Source organism: Nannospalax galili, unplaced genomic scaffold (genome assembly GCF_000622305.1).
Source record: "Nannospalax galili isolate Female #2095 unplaced genomic scaffold, S.galili_v1.0 scaffold1856, whole genome shotgun sequence".
Classification (NCBI taxonomy): Eukaryota; Metazoa; Chordata; class Mammalia; order Rodentia; family Spalacidae; genus Nannospalax; species Nannospalax galili.
Genome location: NW_008337031.1, coordinates 39,139 through 54,588, shown reverse-complemented (window position 1 = coordinate 54,588; position 15,450 = coordinate 39,139). Strand labels below are relative to the sequence as shown.

Here is a 15,450-nt window from a genome sequence, read left to right as displayed (position 1 = left end):
AATGCTGGGATTAAAAGTGTGTACGACCATACCTGACTGATGCCTACATTTTAAAACAAGGGGGTATCTATGTTGATTGCTATGAGTTTAGTATTACCCAATAGTATGCATGAATCAACGCACCATATTGTACTGAGTAAATATGTGCAAATATACTGTGTCAATCAAAATAACAACAAACCAGGAGCCCGGGGAGGAGCTGGTGTTCTCTGCTATGTATCCGGCTTTCTTGTCTCTTTCTAGTTCATCACCTTTGACTCCCTTCTTAGCTTTTGAGGAAACAACTCAATCCAATTAATTGTAGCACAAGTCAGATCCACACTATGCCTCCCCACTCCCGCCCCCCTCCACCCTCTTTCTTTTCTTTCTCAACAAAGGTTATCAAACCTGGCGGTGGGTTTTATCTTCCAGATTCCTGTGGATGCATGCTGCTAGGCAGCAGGCTTTGGGTTTCATGATCTTGGTAACTTGACGCCTGACTGGCGAGGGGGTTAGTCAGTCCTTTTGGTCCTGCACAAATAGGAGGTGGTCCAGATCTTTAGGTACACAGGCCTGGAGTTAGTAAGCGGGACAAACAGACCTGCAGCCAGGGTCAGCTGGCCCTGCCTCTTTTCCTACCTCCTGTGACAAAATCATATGTAGTCAAGCTTGACAGTGGAAAGGCAGGCAGTGGAAGTGAGACGCGATGGCTTCCATCAACACATTGTGTCTATATCCAGCAACTGTACAAATCCCTAATGGTGGGTTGCCAGGGAAAATGCAGATACTCAGTTGAGTCCAAATAGCAGATGACCAGTGCATTGTATTTTCTTCTAATACAGCATAAATTATGAATTGTGTATCCATGATTCAGATTTCACTGGATGTTGTCTGTCTCTGTGCTTGACTTGACAGCCCTACTTGCTGTGCCCTGCACATCCACTGGAGTCAGATGCAGCCCCCAACATAGGGAGCTTTGTAAGCTTGGTTAAGGTTTAACAGGAGTAGGTCAGCCAGCAAATGTCCAAAGGAAGATCCCTGACTGCATTTGGTTGCATCTGCCTCTATGTGCTGGCCCTTAGTGATGCGCCCCTCTCTGTTTGCCCATCCTCAACCAAGGTGAGTCTATATTAGTCCCTTTTCTTAATATTATGAAATACCTGAGGGAAGCCACATTGTAAAGAAAAGAGGTTTTTATTTGCCTCACAGTTTAGGGGCTAGAAGTCCAAACAGCATGTCCTAGGCTTTGTCAGACTCTCTTTGCCTATATCACATCATGGCAGGAGCATGTATGCATCTGTATCTATCCATATGGCCTCTCTCCCTTTCCCTATAAAGCTATCAATTCAATGCTTGGGTTTCTAACCCCGAGGATCTGACTTAACCTGAACTAATGTAATCTAATCATTTCTCAAAGGCCTTACCTCTAAATGCCACAGTCAGGTTGTTTCTTCTTCCCCTCCTCCCCTCCCCAACCGTGTGCCCCTTCCTCTCCTCCATCTCCTCCTCCCCCTCCCTCTTCCTCCTCCTCTTCTTCTTCTTGGTATTTTTGAGAAAGAGTCTCTCCGTAGCCCCAGCTGGGCCACACTGGATGGTGCTTGCTTGGTGAGGAGAGGGCCAGCTCCATGGGGGCCTCAGGGAATAGAGCCCAACAGCAGTGCAAGTGCCGGCTTCCAGAGACCTCCCTCATCCCTTCATTACTCCATCTGTGCAGCAGGTGCCTCCACAGACACTGAGAATCCCACGGCTGATGCAGTAGGCACCATCCTCACCCCCACCCCCAGGTGACAGGAGCAGCTAGGTCAGATTCAGCTTTTCTGACTTTGACCTTGAGTGCCTCTGCTTGGGTTAGCCTCTTAACCTTTGGTGGGGCCTGTTGTGTCTCAGAACAGCTTCTCACTAGGCGTTCTGGCTGTGCCCTGCGTGCTTTCTGATTCCGAGCCTCAGTGGACACTGGTGTTCGGGTCTCAGTGGAGACCGCTGCACCCACTGTGGTGCCTCTGTTCTTACCTACTGACAGTGAAGCAGATTCTTCCTTGTGGTGGCTCCATGACTGGTACCTTCCTCTGAGCCTGCCTTTCTGAAAGAAGTACCTTAAACATGGGTCACTCAGTTCCTGTCACTGGTCCTTTTAGACTCCAGCACCTGATATTTCCACATCTCAGGTCAGCTCTGCTGGTTTCACATTAAGCAGCCCATGGGCCCTGCTTACTCAGTGGCATAGCCCACACAGAATCAGGAGTGAAGAGACTGAGAGGTGGACAGTTGACAGGCTGCCCTGGATTAAAATCCCAGCCTTCTACTTGCCAGCCATACAGGCTATTCTAGTTTGTTTCTCCATTGCTGTGACAAATACTCTGAGCAATGCCAACTTGGGGAAGAAAGGGTTTATTTGGCTTTCATCTCCCAGGTCACAATTCATCAGGGAGCCCAAGGTATATCAAGTTGACAACTGAAGCTATCCAGCACTCAGGGAATGTCTTAAATTATCTGGATATGAAGTTCCTCATTAGAAAGAGTGGGAATGTTCATGCCTACCTATAGTGTGGCTGAGGGATTAAATAAGCTACCATGTGGAACAACTTAGGACAGGCCTGGCACAGCCTTGGTGCTCTGGTGTGGTGCAGAGCAGACCCTCTGGGATTCCTCTTGGGTTATAAAATTTGCTCTCGACGTTTGATAATTGTGTGACTTTGGAAGTCTGCTGGCATTCTCTGTCTCCTCCTCTGTAAAATGGGAATAATAAAGGCTGACTTTGAGGATTTTTAGAAGGATTAGATGACTGATGACTTGGATATGCTCAGAATAAGGTACCGAATGTTCAATAAATGTTCACGGTTGAGCCAGCCAGATGACAGTGAGCAAAGCATTTGCTGCCACTCAGTTCAGTCCCTGGGTCCTATGTGGGGGAAGAAGAGAAACTTGTTCCTGCAAGTTGTCCTCTGACTTCCATGTGTTCTGTGGCCCCCTTCCTTCTCATACACATAAGATAAATGAATAAAATGCAATTTAAAAAAAAGAAAAAAGGAATTCAAGGTTAACCTAGGCTGCATGAGACCCTATCTCAAAAACCAACCAACCAACCAACCAACAACAACCAATCAATGCCCAACCAAAAAAAAAAAAAAAAAAAAAAAAAAAAGAGTTCATAGTTGTTGTGGCCAGTATCCTCAAGACTCCTCCAAGTCTCTTTTTTCATCTGCACATCTGGTTTATTACAGCACTAGTCACAATAGCCGAGGTATGGAATCAGCCACCAGCTAGTGAATAAATAAACAAGACGTAGTACATATTCCCCAAACTTTTTATTCCACCATCCTGCCAATTCCTGCTTCTTGGTGGTCTGATCACCTTTCCCTGTCATCTCATCCTCCCTAGCTCCATTGTCACTACTCACATCTAACCTGGACCTCCTCAAATCTACTGCCACTAGCCTCCTACCTGAAATAAGATCTAAATTCTCCCTGGGACCCTCCTCCAGCCTTCCAGCATCTTCTGTCCTGGATACAACTAAGACCACATGAAGTTCTTCCCTTGCCTGGCCCCTGCGAACCTCCTCTCACCTCTCCTCTGCTGGACTCTTCCACTGGGCTCCATGCTCAGTCTCTGAGCACATTCTTTTCCTGCCAGGTCCTTTCCTATAGACACACCCCACCCACCTTCAGCATTCACCTCTCACACACTCGCCATCTTTCACCTAGAAACCATCGTATTTTGGAGACATAGCTCTCCCAAGCTACTTTCCCAGAGGCCTAACTAGGATAAAGAGACCCTTCTAAACTCCTTGGAGAAGCAACCTGGGCTGTTTTATCACAGTTATTCTTGGTTTGAGGATTTGACTTCGGTGAGCACAGAAGTTGTGGGTCCTTAGTTTGGCATCATCATATCTAATAGTGCCTGACTCTGAATAGGTTGATTAAACTAATGGGGTGAAATTACCTTGTGCAGTGACATCACATTTGGCTGAAGGATTGGTTGGAGCTTTGTATTTAAACTGTCCTTATAGTCTGTGAAACAAAGGGTTCATGTGAAGAAGTCCAGAAGTAGCTGGCCAGGGAAGTTAGTGACTGATATCTCCCTGTGGAATTATCTAGTGAGATTTGCCACAAAAAGAAATCTCCTAGCTTAGAAAATAGTAACTTTTTTTTTTTTTGGTCTTTTTGAGACAGGGTCTATCTGTAGCCCCAGCTGTCCTGGAACTCAGTATGTAGACCAGGCTGGCCTCGAACTCACAAGGATCCACCTGCCTCTGCCTCCCAAGTGCTGGGATTAAAGGCATGCACCACCACACCCGGCAACTAATAACTTTTTAAAAATTGCTACTTGCAATGTACCAGTCCAAAGGATTATTTGGGGATCTGCTTCTTATTTACTCCTGGCTAAATGGGCAGCTTAAACAGTCCAGGCTGGGTTCCAGGGCCGGGTTGTGGGAGAGGGCACATAGAACCATCTGTGTCTCTATCTTTCATATGGATTTAGTATGTCTCTAGAGAAATCTTTCTTGCCAGTACCTGTGAGGATGAACTTCAGGTAGTATGTATTCAAATACTTATTGTGTATTGGGGTGCCTTAAGATTTTACATATAGTAACTCATTCAGTGTTTCAAGGTAATTTAAAAGGTTGGTTTTTTTTCAATTTGTTTTGTTGTAATCTCAATATCTCTCTCTCTCTCTCTCTCTCTCTCTCTCTCTCTCTCTCTCTGTTGCATGCATGTGAGTGTGCAAATGTGTGTGCCTATGCGTACACATGCAGAGGTCAGAGGAGCACACTGAGTGTCTTTCTGTATCTCTACCTTATTTCCTTGAAATAAGGCCTCTCACTAAACTGGGAGCTTACTGTTTGGGCTAGGCTGGCTGGCAGTGAGCTCCAGGATCTGCCTGCCTCTGCCCCTAACACTGGGGTTACAGGTTCTCACAGCCAATCTCCTTTTTACTTTTTTACAATAGTGCTGGGGACTCAAACTCAGGTTCTTATTATTGCAAAGCAGGTGTCTTACCCACTGAGGCATTATGACGCAGCCTTAGTCTTTCATGGAAAGGTTCCCTGAACATAAGCTCTTTGACAGGATGACAGCTGATAGGATGACTGAGACTGCTACCATGTCACTAATGAGTGGCTAGGGGATACGGTTTGCATACAGAAGGCAAGGTAATTCGTGCTCCAATTAGGGAGAATGAGATGGTGTGAGAGCTCAGTGTGCTGCTCAGATTGGTGTATAGTTTAAAACTCATGAATTGTTCATTTCTGAACTCTTCCACTGAATGTTTTCAGATCCTAGTTGACCACAGTTAAATGAAACTGTGGAAGAGATAACTACTGTAATGGTTACAAACAACACAAATTTGCAGCCCTACAGTTCTTGAAGTTAGACATCTAAAATGGGCCTCAGTGGTGAAGGAACGCTTTTTTTCCAAGGGGAACATCAAGTGGCAGAGACTTATGATTGCAGATGTTTCGATGGTGCAGGGTGACGGTTTCGGAAGGCACCTTTGGTGGCAACTGAGGCACAGGCATGCTACTTCCACATGGGCTGGCGGCACTATGCACCATCACACAGCTCTGCTTTGTCTCACAGGTATGCCGCGTCCATCCTGGGTGAAGACATCTTCCAGGGAAAGGAGCTAATCAATAGTCGCTCCGTGAAGGCTCTCGTGGCAGGGCTGAAGGCCTACAGTACCTGGGAGAACATCAGCTGCCTACAGGACTGCGGCGAGTGCACCGGAGGCATGGTGAGCGCCGAGGCTGAGCAGGCCCTGAGGGCCCCACATCAGATCCACAGATCTACACAATACAGCATGCATGGGGGCGGGGGGAGGGGGCCGGCAGGATGTGGTGGGCAGAGCAAGTCTTTGACTCTGAAGGAAACTGTCACTGACCTTGACTCTGGGTGACTGTGCTTGTCCCCTCATAGGATGCTGCAAGGAGTGACATGACCCATGTTGATAAGATGCTTGGCTGGCTACGGCTGGCCATGAAGAGATCACTTGTAAATATCATTAAACTTAGAGGTGGTGGCTGTTTGGGTGGGAGAAGACCGCTGGGGATTCAGATGATCAAAGCCTTGCTCCAGGGTTTTAATCCCTTGGGAAGAACACAGGAAATGACTACCCTGGGAGGGAGCAGGAGGCAGAGTGTTTAGAGACTGCTGCAGCGTCTCCAGCTCCTGGCCTCAGCCTGGACATTGAGGGGCACAAGGGATGAGAAAATATAATTCTGGGGGGCTCTAAGAACAGCTGTGCTGTGTTGCTTTTCTTGGGGAGAAGTGAACAAGCAACATCAGCTCACCCCAGATAAGGTACGGATGACAGATCAAAGAACTGATTTTACCCGGCTAGCTTGGTGAACCATTGACTACTGGGCTACTTACAGGAGCATGGATGATTAAAGACAGCAGCATCACTGAAAAGCCCACCCTGGTATGGACGACAGCTCATGAAAGTTACCACCCAGAGCCGCTGAACAACTCTTGGGCAGCCCCACAGGAGAAAGTCTCCTTTACCCAGCAGTAGCTCCCTATATACCATTGAGGACGGGCCTTGGGAATCTTGTCATTTCATTAGCTTTTTGACTCTTACATGTTTCTAGCTTCTTGTGTCTTATGAGCCTCCCTCTACCCTCCTCCCTCCAGGAGGAAATGATTCAATTTGGAGGAAATATTTATAGGATAAGCTGGGATCTGTACCCAACTCTTCCACAGCTCTGACAGCAGAAGTAACTGCAGGATTCAAGGAGTCTCTCTGTCCTATACAGGGCATGGCCAGTGAGAAAGTAGACCTACGGGGGCCTCTGTGGGCAGGACATGTGGGTGTGGGTTGGGGCTGTGTGACTCAGTGGCCAGTCATTGACAGTGGTAGCAAAGTAACCTCTGCAGCCCCCAGAACACGTCTAGGAGAGGATGGAAGGAAAAAGCCCGTGTTAGGCCTTTGGTCTGAATTTGAGCTGAATTTTGTTGACTATTGCCTAAAATGATTGTCCATATCTAAAAGGGAGGAAGAAAGGTTTTGGCTTCAGAAGAGAAGTGGTTAAGAGAAAGTCAAGGACAGTTACAGTGAACAAAAGGGGGAAGATGTTTTTGGAAAGCTTTTCTTTGGAGTTGGGCCACTCTGTGAAGAGGTCAGAAACAGAGCTCCTGGCCTGAGGGCTTCTTTGATGTGAATCGATGTGTTGGCTCATCTGAAACTCAGCATGGCCAGGAAAAGCTTTACCCAGGATGGTGGTGCTGCTGGTGGACATGTCTGCTTCATCCCTATGGGATGTTTCATGGGCGTTCCCTGGAAAAGGGACCACTGGCACTGGTGTGCAGCTGTACCAGGTCCTCCAAGGCAGTAAGGGCAGTGGCTCAGTATGATGTCCTTGAACCTGTGGTTCAGGTGGCTGGTTTCTACCAGAAACTGTGGGAGCTGGCTGTCCCTTCATAAATGAGGATGACAGCAGCTGGGAACAGAGCTTGGGGATTCTAGGATAGAGCAAGACTAGGTGAGCAGGTGGGAAGTAAGCTATGAAGGGACCCCTCAGGGAGGGACAGCTCTCAAGGCAAAAACACAGCTAGAAGTCTAAGCTGGCCCAGATGGTAGTAGCCCTCTGACAGATACCTGAACCTGAAGGTCTGCTCAGAGCCACCTACGGTCTTCTAGCCATCTCCTTTCTTTGACTCATCCTCTCTACTGTGGTTTGAATGTGGTTTTGTCTCTTCTAAAGCTCGTGCCTGGGCTTGACTCCTTGATGCATTGGCACTGATGTGATTGGGCCTTTGAGAACATTTGGGATCATGCAGGTTCCATCCTCATGAATAAATTAATGTTTCTTTGAGAGACTGCATTAGTTCTCCTAGAAAATGGGAGGTATGGATGAAAGGTCTAGTTTCTAACCATGGAACCCCCATCCTGAAGCTATCAGAAGCCTGTTAGGAGCTGCCTCACTGGGACAGAAGACACGTTCAGTACTCAGGAAATTCCATGCAATTTAGGATCTATGTGTCAGGAACCGAGGTCAAAGACCAACTATTAGAACAAAATGTGTTTCTGGTCCCGATCACTTAGGAAATTACAGGATTTTAAGGAAACGTATGTCATGAACTGTGGATGGAGAACAAATACATACTTGTTTTATTACAAAGAGCTCTGTGCCAGGACCAGGAATGAAAACAAACTAAATGTGTATTTCTTATTGTATGACAGTATCATAGGCAGAGGTGGCCTGCACATAGGATGAAGGTGGTGTGTGGTACATCGAGGGACAGCAGGTATGAGTTGAGCCAAGTGAGGGAGCAGAAGGGAAAGGATTGACTGGAGAAAGCTGGACTTAGATCGGAGGAAAGGGTGAACCCCGTGTGTGGCTGCCTGTGGTAGGCACTTGCGGGTGGCACATGTGCAGCTGATCATGTTCACAGAGACAAAGAGAGCACAGGACTTGGCGTGCAGCAGACACTTGGCGATGTTGGTTATTCTCACTGATTGTTACTTTGCAAAGGCGATCATTGGGGCTGGACTGTGAGGCAGTGAGAGCAGGGGCCAAGTGTGTGATCAAATCACTGTAGCCTAAGAATGACTAGAGTATTCGGCATTCAGAAAGAAGCTGAGGACTGACAGACTGATGGACAGATGGACAGAAAGAATGAGTAATAGAAGAAGTGAATAAATTCCCTATGTGTCCATTTATTATTATTCTTAAAATTTGAGATTAATCCATAAAACGTGCCTCCTTTCATCTTTGTCTACATTATGATTATTTTACCCCAGATAATTATTTATGTTGATTTTTATATGTATGAATATTCTATCTGCATGTATGTAAGTGTACCGTGTGAATGCCTGGTGCCCCACAGAGACCATGAGAAGATATGGGATCCCTGGAACTGGAATTAAGGACAGGTGTTAGCCTCCGTGTGGGTGCTGGGAACCAAATATTGGTCCCTTGGAAAAGCAAGAAGTACTCCTAATTACTGAGCAATCTTTCCATCCCCCAGATACTTTATTTTTTAAAAATGTTTTGGCATGTTTGTGTGTGAGCACATGCATATGTGCATGTATGTGCACGTGTGTGCATGTGGAGACTAGAGGTTGATGTTGCATGTCTTCCTCAGTCACTATTCCCACCTTTCGGTAATTGTTTATATCTGACAGTTTCATAGATGTGTATAATACATTCGGATTACTCCGATGGCACTCCCTACCATGTCTTATCTCCCTTCCACCTCTGTCGACTTGCCTTCCTCCCTACAAGTCCTTTTCCCACATTCATGTCTTTTTGTTTTGTTCTGTGATCTACTGAGTTTAACCAGAGCAGTCCATGTAACCACAAGTACAGAACTAGCCATTGAAGCCTGGTGCCTTCACCAGTGGGCACACAACTGAAGGCAAGGATTCCCCCTCTTTCAGCATCCATCAACAGCCAATAGTTCTCCAAGGGTGGGGGAGTATGGCCCTATGGCCCTCTCCTCCATCCATAGCTGACTGTTGATAGACCCAGTCTTATGCAGGCCCAGTGCCGGCAAACTCAGCTGCTGTGAGTTCATGAGTTCTGTGCCCTGCCCAGAAAATAGTGTTTTATGGCCCATCTCCCTGTCATCTGGATCCTATATTCTTTAAACTCTTTCTTCTGGATGGTCCATGAGACTTAGAGTGGGGGATATAAATGTCCTGTTTAGGGCTTAGCCCTCAGCAGTCACTTATTCTCAGCACCTTGAGCAGCCATGCATCTCTGCATTCACCACCATTTAATGTAAAGAGAAGCATCTCCAATCAAGCCTTAGAGTAGCATATGTCTATGAGCATAAATAGAAGGCAGTATGATGTGATATCAAATGATCAAAATAACAGTAGTAAGTTTACCTCCCAGGGCCTATGAGTTTCCCATCCATGAGTTTTGGACTAGGTTTATAGTACCAAGTATGAATTCCCTCCTGTGGAGTAGGACTCAAACCAAATCAGAGAGCGTTCAGTTACCCCCATAACAGTCATGCCACTATCGCACCAATAGGTGCATCTTGTTGGACAGGTTGTTAGCATAGCTTTCAGGGTTCACAGCTGCATAAGGCTGTTGATGACTTGTCTCCTCCAGCAGCCTACACAGCACCTTCTGGCACTAGGTACAGTAGCCATCAGGGAAGAAACTACCGGTTCCATTACAACTTGATTTGTTTTTCATGTCCTACAATCAAAGTGTGTCCCACCTTTTTTTGGCCAGACCTCTCCTTTGAACCTGGAGCTCACTGATTTGGCTAGATTGGCTGGCCAGTGAGCTCTAGGGATCCACCTGTCACACTTCTGCAGTGTTAGGATTACAGGTACACGTCATGACACCAAACACAGCTTTTTACGTAGGCGCTGGGATCTGAACTCAGGTCCTCATGCTTGCACATTACTGACTGAGCCATCTCCCCAGCCCCAAAACACTTTATTTCAGACATATGACTTTATTGTTACTTTTTGGAAAGAAAACACTAGCATTGGCTTTAGGCAAGTCACAGTCAAAGCAAGTAGGTCCGTTTTGGCAGCTCACCTTGAGGGGACAGATTCTGATGTCATGTCTACTTTAGGAGCAGGGAACTTGAGAAGAGGGGATGAGAAATCATATAATTCGCCAAAATCTGAACATATCTGCCACCCAATCCCTGCCTCCTCTCTAACCATCAGGCCCTGAGAGAGCCTCCTTCTCTGAACTGCTAGTTTTAATGTTTGCTGTTCACACTCTTATGAGTATCTCCTGGATGAGGCAGCTTCTTTTCTTAATAAAGCCTATTTTAAATCACATTTATTATTTTTATCTACAAAAGTGATATATAACCCACTGTAGAATTTTTTGAGAATATAGAAAAATACAAAGAAGAAAATAAATGCAGTTATGCTGCTAAGAGATGATTAATTTTGAGCCATATCCTCGCTACTCGTTGTGGATGTTTAAAATGTACTTTCCCTTTTACCTATGAGTCAGTAAGCTCACTCCTATGCAGCAGTTTTAATGACTGGTACCATTGATGAAGTATTTGTAAAGCAATTCATCCAACCAACCTCCAGGTAGGTAAAAATTTTTCTTTATTAAAGATGACATTATAGAAAATATTCTAGTACCTAATTTTGGTGGAGTATTTTTGTGTATATTCTATTTTCTTGGGAATCACGTATTTAAATAACACTCACAGTGTGAACAAAGGTTATACCAATTTCTCCTCCCACCAGCCATCAAGCACAGAACACTTAATAGTTTCTGGATGAGTGGCTTTCAAGTTCTTTTGACCATGACCTCAAGTAAAAGGTACATTTTCAGTACAACCCAGTATTTACACACATACATGCATAAAACTGGAAAAAGAAAGAAATTTCATGTAACAGCCATCTTGATGTGTTCTAGTATTTTCTTTTTATTTTATGTCATTTTAAGAAGATATGATGCATAAGGTCATGATGCATAAGTTGACTTCATGCTGGTATGTCACAGTTTGCTGTTTATAAGACATGGCCCAGGCTCACTGATCAAACCCAGAGTCTTGCTCTAGGTCACTGGGAGCTGCAGATTCATGGAGTGTGTCCATGGTGATAGAAAGAATCTGTGGTGTTGGGGGAATACATTTTCTAACCCAGACTGTGGGATGCCTTCTGTTGGAGAGAAAATATGGTAATTTAGTGTCACTGGAATGTTACTAATTTCCCCCTTTGGCACTTAAGATTTTATATTTAAGGTGAGGAAGACTGAAGCCTTTACTTATCTCCTGATAACTGATAGAACACAGTGACATTTTCTTCCTACATGCCTGACTGACCTTGGCTCTGGGGAGGAACAAATGTGCATAGCTGCCCTTCCACTTTGGTCTGGGTGAGAGTTCAGTATGCACGTGCTTTTAACTGTCTCTGTGGAAAGTTTTGGTTCCTGATATTGTTTCTCTCTACAAATTGATGTTTCCATAACACACGATGGCTGATTTTAATAAAATAACATACTCACTTTGTGTTAGGAAATAACAAGAAAGTTTTAGGTCAACTGTGTTTCCAGGTGTGTTGGCAGTTCTTGCTTTCTTTGGGTGATAGGCTACACGCTGTAAGAGTAATAGTTTCCTGCTTAAAGAACCTTCTTAGTGAAGTTGATAAATGCAACTACAAACAAATATGGAACTTTGGAATTAAATTGAATTTTAACCCTATTACAAACACAATTCTCAGACTTTCATTTTTCTACCTTTACCTATGCAACGCTGTTGGTCATATTTTGTGTTCAAAGCTTAAGATGAATGAGGATTCATACAAAGAAAGAAAATGTTTCCAAACTCTGATCATTAAGTGATCCATACTGTTTGTAGCTTTCATACTTCAAGTTCACACAGCCTCATTGCTGTTGGCTGAGAATCATTGTGAAGTATTGATACATTCTTTGTCTGTGTAGAACAGTGCACTAGGCACATACCACTGTCCTGACGGTGGTGTGAGACGGGTACTGTACGCTGTGTGGGGAATTGTGATGCAGAGATTTCAGTCATATGAGCATTGGGGATCTCTAAGTTTGAGTAACAGGCAGCAGCTATGCCTTTATGGCTGAAACAACAATGAAAGGTCAATGTGTGCACACCAAGCAAGACACTGGACATCAGCCAATGAAGAGCCAGTGATCTTTGAGATGAGAGAGAGAAAGAGAGAGAGAGAGAGAGAGAGAGAGAGAGAGAGAGAGAGATTGAGGAAATAAACCACCTGAGCCTTACAGCCATCCTGAATCATGGCTTTAAGAGTGTTTCTAGGCTATGGTTAAGGAGGGGAAACCAAGCAGATCCCAGTGAACTCCCAGTGTTGAACACATGTGGAGCTGAAAGTCCAAAGAAGGAAACCAAAGCCTGTGAATTCACAGGACTGAATAGCAGATCCAGCCAGAACTCAGATCTGCACCGGGTTCCCCGTAGTCAGTCACCTAGCAATACTTAGTGCCTGAGAGTGTGTTACTAAAATTATAAAAGTTCCTTTCCTGGGGGAGATAAGAACAATAGCTCCCTCTTCTCCCTAAGGTTCTAATGAAGTATGATTTCACCCTAGTTCATTCTGGGGAACCAATGACTTTGTTGTCCTTACTTATAGAGATGGAAGTGTGGGTGACCCCAAAATATCTTCACTGGAAAGTCTGTACCCAGCATGGATGATAACTTCCCTACCGCTGCATAGATGGATCCCCCTTCCACTAGTCTTCCCCCACCTATATAGTCTAGCACTTTCCATAGACTCTCAGGCCACATGCAATTAGGGCAAAACTACATACGAATGGCTGGGAGGAGTGGCCGGAATATTTGTTGAGGGTCCAGTGGTCCTCCCTTTCACCTCCTCTGAGGGAAAGCTAACAACTTACAGGTGTTGATGGACTCTCAGCTGATCTCATGGAAATGGTGTCATTTTGGCTCAGAGGATAGAAACTTACAAACGTGAGGACATACCTCAAGGCTGAGGAAAGAATCTCCCAGAATTATCAGAGGAACCATGCCCAGTGCTCACATTGGACTGGGAATGGTGCCTTTTCCCACCTTTAAAAAGATGTGCCACGTAGAACAGCGGGAAAGCTGACAGCCGACTTCTCCCTGGAGCAAGGCAAGGGAGCAGACACAAAAGCAGTTAAAGTAACAAAAGGACAAAAGCAACCCAAGATTGTAAATCCAACAAAAGTGTGTTTAAAACAAAGGCATAGTAAAGACACGTTACAGAATTGCAAAAGTTGAAAGGATTTATCACCAACAGGCTTTGCTATAGGAAATATTAAAAGAAAATTTTTAGGTAGAAGGCAAGTGATACTAGAATGAAAAGAAAAAATTAGTAACCACATGGGTAGATACATGAGGTGTTTTCTTAGTATTTATCTCTGTCTCTGTCTCTCCACCTCTGTCTCTCTCTCTAGTTTTTGGACATAGGGTCTCACAATGTAACCCAGACTGGCCCCTTGATCCTCCTGCCTCTGCCGCCCAAGTGCTGGGATTACAGGTGTGCTCCATTGTGCCCAGCTTAAATATCTTGGATTAACTGATTACTTAACAGTGATACCCATGTAGTGTGAGGTCAGTAACATAAAAATAAAATGTTTCACTTCTCAGACTTTGGGCTGAGAGAAAGTGTAAAGTAAAATGGTAGGTACAGTACCACAGAGGCCAGCAGGGAAGGAAAGAAAGTAACTATTGTCAGGTTCTCAGGCCATGCGGAAGTCATGAGGCAGCACTTGAAAGGAGACTGGGAACAGTCACAGACTTATGCAGGTTGAGTTTTGTTTATTTCAAGTGTTTAGGATCAGAAATATTTCAGATTTTGGATTTTTTTTTTAGTTTTGGAATTTTTCATAGACTTTACTGGGTTGAAATGCTGAACTACTTTGAAATCTGAAACTTTGTCAGATTTTAGAGCATTTTGGATTTCCAATTTTTTATACTATAAGCACTAAGATTACCACCCAATGGTAAAGATTTGTAAATAGCGAGTGATTAGAATGGAATTAGAACAATACCAAATTAATCTAAAGAAGTCAGGGAAACAGTACGAAAATCTGAGACCAGAGATTTTAAACAATTTGCCCAAGCTTAAGCACTAAAACGTGCTGGCTTAGAAGCAAACTCCCCACAATACACACCTGGGTCATATGCAAATTGTGTTGCGCTAGCTCTGCATCTTCCTCTTCTGAGAATACCTGAGTCCTCTCTAATGGGTGAGCAATTCGAATCTCATCTGTGGCTTTGCAGCAAGAACTTAGGCAGCCCCCTCACCTCCAGTTTCCAGGAGTGGATAGGGTAGTGTTGCTCCTCTGTGCTGTCTTCCCATATCAGTGGCCTCCATCCACCAGACAAGGCCTTTCTTTTCTATTAGCCCCTTTGAGATCACTCTCAGCTGTTTATTGTATAACAGAGGGAGGTGAGGTGGGATGTAGTGAAATGACTCACCCCAAACCTCTTCAGTGAGTCAAGGAGGAGCTGGAAGGAGTTGGCAAAGCCAAGACTGATCTTGGCACACAGCTGTGCGAGATCTCCAGTGGCCGGTATGCTGTGACTACACACACTCCACGTTTCCACTTCTAATCTCAGCACGTAAGTGGAGAAACAAACTGGCCTCGTTGGATGTGATGAAAACCTGCCCACGTGGGAACACTGCCCTCACGTTCTCAGCTGGTCACTGAAAACTCAGCTCTACTGCCTCTGATTAGACACAGTACTGGGGTACTTCTCTTTGTTCCCCAGGTTCTTTAAGGACTGATGGGTTTTATCAGGTTCTCACGACCACTGACATGTAACTATGCTTACACAGCATCTCTTTCCTCCATTTAAGGAAACCTAGGCTGAATTTCCTAAAAACGTTTGAGAAAAGAGTACGGGAAACAGCCGTGGTCTTACATTTCTGCCTTTGTGGGGAGATGGGAGAGGTGCCCTGTGATGACAGGTATGGCACTGTGTTTGGAATGAGTGGGACCTCAAAATCAGGACTCTGACCTCGAGATCTTACCACTGAAGGCCCCAGTTTCTTTCTAAA

General features: G+C 45.0%; 1 protein-coding gene across 1 annotated transcript in view; it reads left to right on the top strand.

The window, feature by feature from the left end:
- Acoxl (acyl-CoA oxidase like) overlaps window positions 1-15,450 on the top strand; it is a gene marked incomplete at both ends in the record, with an annotated part of 196,958 nt that overhangs the window by 155,227 nt on the left and 26,281 nt on the right. The window contains one exon of the mRNA XM_029562937.1: window positions 5,556-5,709. Within this exon, the coding sequence (XP_029418797.1) occupies window positions 5,556-5,709 (154 nt within the window). The remainder of the gene's footprint in view (window positions 1-5,555; window positions 5,710-15,450) is intronic.